This window comes from Poecilia reticulata, linkage group LG4, assembly GCF_000633615.1.
Source record: "Poecilia reticulata strain Guanapo linkage group LG4, Guppy_female_1.0+MT, whole genome shotgun sequence".
NCBI lineage: Eukaryota > Metazoa > Chordata > Actinopteri > Cyprinodontiformes > Poeciliidae > Poecilia > Poecilia reticulata.
Genome location: NC_024334.1, coordinates 9,399,086 through 9,405,736, shown reverse-complemented (window position 1 = coordinate 9,405,736; position 6,651 = coordinate 9,399,086). Strand labels below are relative to the sequence as shown.

General features: G+C 38.7%; 1 protein-coding gene across 1 annotated transcript in view; it reads left to right on the top strand.

Moving 5' to 3' along the window:
* Window positions 1–5,483: 5,483 nt before the first annotated feature.
* dspb (desmoplakin b) overlaps window positions 5,484–6,651 on the top strand; it is a 24,824-nt gene continuing 23,656 nt past the window's right edge. The window contains exon 1 of the mRNA XM_017304503.1: window positions 5,484–5,814. Coding sequence (XP_017159992.1) covers window positions 5,573–5,814 — 242 coding nt within the window. The 5' untranslated portion in view covers window positions 5,484–5,572. The remainder of the gene's footprint in view (window positions 5,815–6,651) is intronic.

Sequence of the window (6,651 nt, the reverse complement as noted above, 5' to 3'; positions counted from 1 at the left end):
CTAAAGTGTGCATGTCTTTCAATTTTAGATTTCTGCTGCTCAGATGGACCTGAAAAGCACTGCACGATATCCTAGGTTATAGAAACCTAGGATATCCATCAGTTTAGATGTTCAGGCAGCTATCATCAGCTAAGCAATGAAATTCATTCATAAAAGCAGCTTTACTAACATTTTTTGTCTCAGTAATAACTTCTGAGAACAATGTCAAGCAAGCAGACACACCCCAAGTATCAGCATCTATCACCGTCACTCATCTGAGTTTTTAATCCTTTCTTTTAATGTATAAAACGCTTCCCTTGGCACACACTCGATCACTTTCAAGTGCACACAGATGAGGACATGCATAGATGCAAACGCAGAAGATCTGACAAGATGAGACAGCGCCATCACACAGTAAAAAAAAAAATATTCAGGAGAAAATTATTAAAAATGCCCCCCCCCCCCCGCCATCTCACAGAATATGCTGCCTGAACACGTTGATGTGTCCTGAATCATTGCAGTGTGTGAAAAGTAAGAGCTGATTCTGCATGTGTGTGACTGGGTGTTGTCCCGGGTGTGGAGGACGAGTTCCTTTAGGATCTTCCCACAGTTCACCTGTGGGACAATGCCAGGATGGAAATAGTCACGGAGTGTTTTAGTATTATTAAGGTTGATCTAAATGATTACACCTCAAAGGGGCTGAGGACTCGTTTACTCAATTACAAGGTAAATTTGTAATTGACTTTGTAAATTACAAAGTCAATTTACAAGCAAGAAATGAGCAACTTGCTTATTTAGCAGCAAGTTTCAGGAGACTGACCTCAGCAGACTCCAAGCTTTTTGTTGCTCATAATGATGTCAAGCTGAGACAGAGTAGATCTGGAAAATTGACACAACCTTGTTGAAATCCAATTTGTTTTGTGAGGTAAAATAATAAGACTATGATAAATAATTTCAAAACATTTGCCACATTCACATAAGGACGCAAATGGTTGTTGATTCAGTGCCAGCATGTGGATTTCAATCATAGAGACTCTAATAAAACTCATATTACGTTCAAGTGTCTTAGCGTTTAGATATTTCCTATGATTGGCAGAAAAGTCACAAATTATCTAAATAATCTTATTGTGCAAAGGTATCAAAATAATTTTATTGTACAAAGGTATCAGTCAGGAGAAGGTTATAACATGTCATGGTTAATGCAATAATCAATGAGTGAAGATTTAATTAGTTCACCTGTGCTTAGATACCATTATTACCATTATTTCTGAGTTTTTTAATTATTATTATTTGTTTATTTAATTTCAATGCTCTAACGGATATCATGTCACAACTAAAATAGAATTCTAATGGCCCACAATACTCTAGAAATCTTTGAAGTCAATCCAAGTTTGCAAGCCGAGTCCTGTCTGCAGAACAAACGTTAATAAAGGAGGGTGGGAAGATTCAAAGCTTTTTCACCTTAGAAATACTCATTGGACTGATCTAATTCTTTATAGGTGGGAAATTATATTCATTTAAACACTTCATGTCATTTTGTAAAAAAAAAAAAAAAAGAAAAAGTCAAAATATAGAGATTAAAAACATTTTTTTCCAAAGGATATGTTGAAGATAAAAACACACCGATACAGATTTGGATTTCCGGTTCAAGTCTTATCACCAGTAACTAACACGCAGCTGAGCTTTCAGGTCTGAACATTGAAGCAATTTTAAAACAGAAAATCCGTTGCTGGAATCCTGCCCTAACGAAAGTATGTCAGTCGATGTGCAGGCAAAGGCGTGCTCCTGAACGACATGCCGGGGGGAATAACATGATGGTTATGTGAGACTTACTTTCTTCTTCTCACAGAGGAAAATGCTGGAGCTGTTAATTACCTTTATGAATCACCCACAGAAACTTGGACTCCTGCAAGCTCCAAAAGTTCAAACAGCCACCTTTGTTGCCATACCACAAAAAAATAATAAAAAATCTTCTGCAGTAAGTCATCTCCATAGTCTCTAATTAGACCTAAACACAGGAAAAAACAGAAGTTTGAAGTAAATCAAAATAATTAAAAAAGACATTCAGTTATCTGTAGGTTTCCATTTGTGCTTCTTAAACTATCTCCCTTGCACGAGTTCAAACATCACACACACACTCACAAACACACCCATGCCACATTCCTCATTTGCTGCAGATTTTAATAAAACCGAGGTGCAGGCAAGCATGTAAGCAATGGTCAGTGGAGAAAATAAGGATCACGTTCAGACAAATATGATGTCTTTAAATGGTTTCTGTCTGATTTTGAAATAATTAAAAACTCTTGAATTTGAACCCCTGGATTTTCTAAGTATTTTTAGATCTTTTAGTTGTGCAATTCAATAATAGTATCCTATTTCTGTTTTTACAATAAAGACAGCATCTGAAGGTGTTTCAGTTCTTTTTTCAGCAATTTCTCCAGAGCTCTGTTCATTGTGTTAAAAGCTCTTTCTCCTCCATGAACATTTTCATTTTCACAGTTTGTCACATTCCAAAACAGAAGTTCCCATGTCTCGATAGGAGGGTTGCTGCTGCATCTGCAGCGATGATGGCTCTGTGCCCATTTACCGTAGAGGAGAGATTGCTGAGCCAAAAGGCGAGGCTTTCGAGTTATCAATTACAGCTGCAAGTCTTTGGTGGAATGCTTAATCCACATCTACAGACTTGCATTTTTGCCTTCTCTTCTTTGTAAAACACCTCAAATTCAGACTAATTTCATTGCAGATCTGTGAAAACAAAGTGTCATGCTTTTTCCACTGACTACATTTACAACCAGCTTCATTCTCCTTGCTGAAAAAACAAACAAACAAAAAAACCTCAACCCATACCATTATGCTTCCACCACCTTGTTTCACTGTAGGGGTGGAGAGTTCAGGGTCGTGTTCGTTTTGCATCTACGCTGAAATGTTTGATCTTGTTGTCATCTAGTCAGAGCTCTTTTATCCCCTTCCTTGTCCTAAATAACTCTTGGCAAACCTGCCAATGAGGTTTTAGTAACTTTCTTTTAACAGTGACTATATATTTATGACCATTGCAGTGCATCCATTTTCCCATCAACTGATTCCCACACCTGTAAATCTCTGTAACTCATTCAATGTTACTATGGGCCCATTGTTTCAGTCTGTCTATTAGGTTAGGTGGACCCGACTGTAATGTTTTGCTCAGTTTGTAGCTTTGATATGCTTTTCCCATTTTCAGATGTGCTCAGTGGGATCCTTAATTCTCAGAAGATTTTTAAATACCCGATGGGCTATTTATCTCCTGCTTTAATCTCCTGTAATTTGTTGAACTTTGTGTTTTTCTTGTGTGCTTAAGATTTTTTACATTCAAAGTTGTGGTTTTTAGTTTCTAATTTTCTCACTTGTAGTTTCCTGTCTCGTTCTGGTCAGTCTGACTCTTTCTGTTCTGTGATCCATGGACTTGAATTAGTGTGTGAACTCCTTTAACACACATTCCCCGTGACTCTGGAGTCTGCTGTTAAACCTGAGTAATGTTTCAGCAATGTGCTTCCCAGAAAGTCTCTATTATGTCGGTGCATTTCAGCCTTTGTAGGAGGGTTGGACCACCTGCAGGCATACAAAGACTCTACTGTACACCCAATAATGAAGTTAGCCAACAAAAAAAAAGACACTTTGTCTTTTTCTGAAACTATTTAAAATGTTCGCCTGATGAAAGTGAGTTTGTGCATAGCCAAAAAAACAAGTCCAGTTCAGAGGAGCATGGGAGGGAAAACAGCAGCCTAAGTCTGTCCACAAGAGAAAGAGATAGTTCTCTGAGGTCAAACCACATGATTTAGAGCATTTTGGCAAAAGAAAACAGAGCTGTCATTTGTAATTGGCTGTCAAACTTGTTTTTCTGTGAGTTCCTCCAATTGGCTKCAGGCGTTAGTGAGTACATTTATCACACGTCCTTTCAGCAGTTTGCCTTGAAGCTCTGCAAGCACTTCTGCAGTTAATCAGAGCGATTCTGTTTCAGTTYACAACGAGAGTCCAGATTTTCAGAAGCTTGCACAAACAGGAGCTTCTCTGTTGTAGTGCAGCAAGGATGTACAGTTTGGATCAAATTGCATGATATATTGCCATCTAATTAATMTTTTTGTTTCAAGGGCTATGCATTTTTCAAGATTCATATCTTTAGGTACACTGATAACTAATTGCAMAGTCCTTAAGAGCCACGAGAGGAAAATAAATATAACATCTTTAGTCGTATTTCTAAAAGGTTTGAAAAAAAAAAGGGTTTCCGCTGTCCTACCCTGAACCCTCAGAGGCCCTGGAGTTGTTTGTTTTGAGTGTTGTCATTTAAATTGGTATCTCACTCCTCCTCCTGCAGAAATGTTGCTGCTCTGCACACAAAGCTAATAAAACTAATGGTTCTCTGGAAAACCCATTGACTTATTAAGTTTCAGTTGCTCAGCAGTGACAACATGTTTATGCAAKGAATTCAAACATTTATGAAGATTTGCTCAACTGAGGAGAGAAAACTGAATTCCTGAAGACATTCTAACAGACTGTAAATGGTTCAAAAGCCTTAGGATATCACTTCGATAGGAAGATTTACATCYTTATGTCTTTATAGATGCTGTTTAAAATCTATAATAGGTAAGGAGAAATCTGAGCTGTAGACTTTAAATGGGAACCACAGAGAGCTTGGCTTAAATTTCCTGCAGCAAAACAGCCTAAAGKTTTTCCCTGAAAATCTAAGAATCTACCAACTGGGCTGTACTGATTTCTGCACATCTGCACAAATGTTGATGCTCCTKAAAAAAAAGCAAGCTACTGCACACACCCTCTGCAATGCATGTYAGGTTTTTCCATTCTCCTCCACTCACACTGATGTGTATCTGACACTTCAATCATAGCAAAAATTTAGTTTTTTTTAACAGTTTTTGTTTGGACTTCAATAATAATTTATTAGAAATATAAGACTAATTAATCAGTGAAAGCAAACCTGCATTTTAATGGTCTGTGGAGAAAAATCCATCTGAATGAAGTGCAATGAGTTCCACCAGTTTGCATCGTTAGTCTTTTGAAATATAAAATTACGTATCAGTTTTTTCACGTAGTTTGTTATAGTTTATACCCTACTCCGTGAGTATAAGTTGACAATCCTGCGAATACAGAAATAAAAATGATGAATAAACAAGGCACCTTAAGTTTGTAAAAACTTCTATAAGATTTTTTTTTAAAATTAACTTCTTTAACTACGTTTGGAAAACAAATCCTTGCTGTTAAAGCATTTCTCCATTCACCACTTAGCGGTTAAAATCCACTTTTCTGAACATCTAAACTTAAAATATTACACATTCTGAGAGTCAAAGTGGTCCTCATAAAACTAGGAACGCAACAACACACACATTTTCTGCCTTCAGCTCAGTTCTGAAGGGCGTGGCAACGGGGACATGAAAACTTTTGAGGACATTGGAGACKCAGAGGTGTGGTCCTCCGCCCCCTAAAACGCACCTCCGCAGCGCGCCGCTCGCAGTGTGCAGCAGAGGGACCGGAGGAGGACAGGTGGAGAAGGCACGGTTCTGCTGTGCGCTGTGTCCGGCTCACTGGCCGCCGTTTCCAGATCACAATGAGCCACTACGGGTCAAACCAGGCGCTCTACTCGGGCCGGAGGGCCAGCTCGAGGAGCAACCTCGCCGGCGGGATGACCTACCATTACGCGCGGAGCGATGTGGCGCAAGGAGGCGGTACGGGAGTCGAGCCCGTACTGGAAGGATTTAATAGATCGGCGACGTTTTCGAGGGCGACGATGTCGAAGGGTAGCAGGATGATGAGCAACACCATGGGGAGCGCCACGATGGGTGGAATGAGGTGCCAACATTTGCTTTATKTATTTATTGATTGCTTCCTGGTTGCCCCTGTTGCGCACTTAACTTCTCTCATTACTCAGTGTGAGACCGTAGTAGGCATTAACTATTAAAGGTCTTATTGTCTACCAACTGCAAACCCTGGGCCGAACAAAACTAAAAATGTGTCAGTAATAATTACTGACAAATTTGAATTCTAAATATTTTATAATTCAATGTAATTTTTTTTTATGCCTTGGTTCTAATGTGAGCAATTCGTATATTGGTTCTGTAAGAGTACAGGTCCAAGTATTTCAAATGTGAGCAAAACGTAACAAAAAGTTCTCATAATTAATCCCTCACCCTGATAATGAAACAAACCTGCTGCCATAAACACTTCATCCCTCTCAACCGTGATCTACTGTCACTTCTAAGTTTTCTTCTTTGCATAACAGCTCCCTCTTGGCTCCAGGGACACTTGATTTATGGTCTGCRCTGAACTTTTGAGCTCACTCAATTGCAACATCTTCAACATTCTTCATTCCAGACACGTTCAGTTTCACAGCCTCCAAAAASCCTCAGAGTAAATCTGCCACTGCTCTGCTTTACAAAAAGACGGGTTGTGACTTTTAATGGAAGACAGCTTTACAAAAGAAATGAATTGAGGTTTTTTGCTGGTTTGCAATTTTCAAACTAGCTAGCGAATAAACAGCATTGCACTGTATTAAGGGCAGGCAGTTGAAATGTGTATAATTCACATTGTTTTGTGGGAGATATAAATATTCAAATCTCCTTTGCATATACAATTATGAAACGTAACTGATGTGACAGCAGACTATGTAATAAACAATGTATCTGTAGC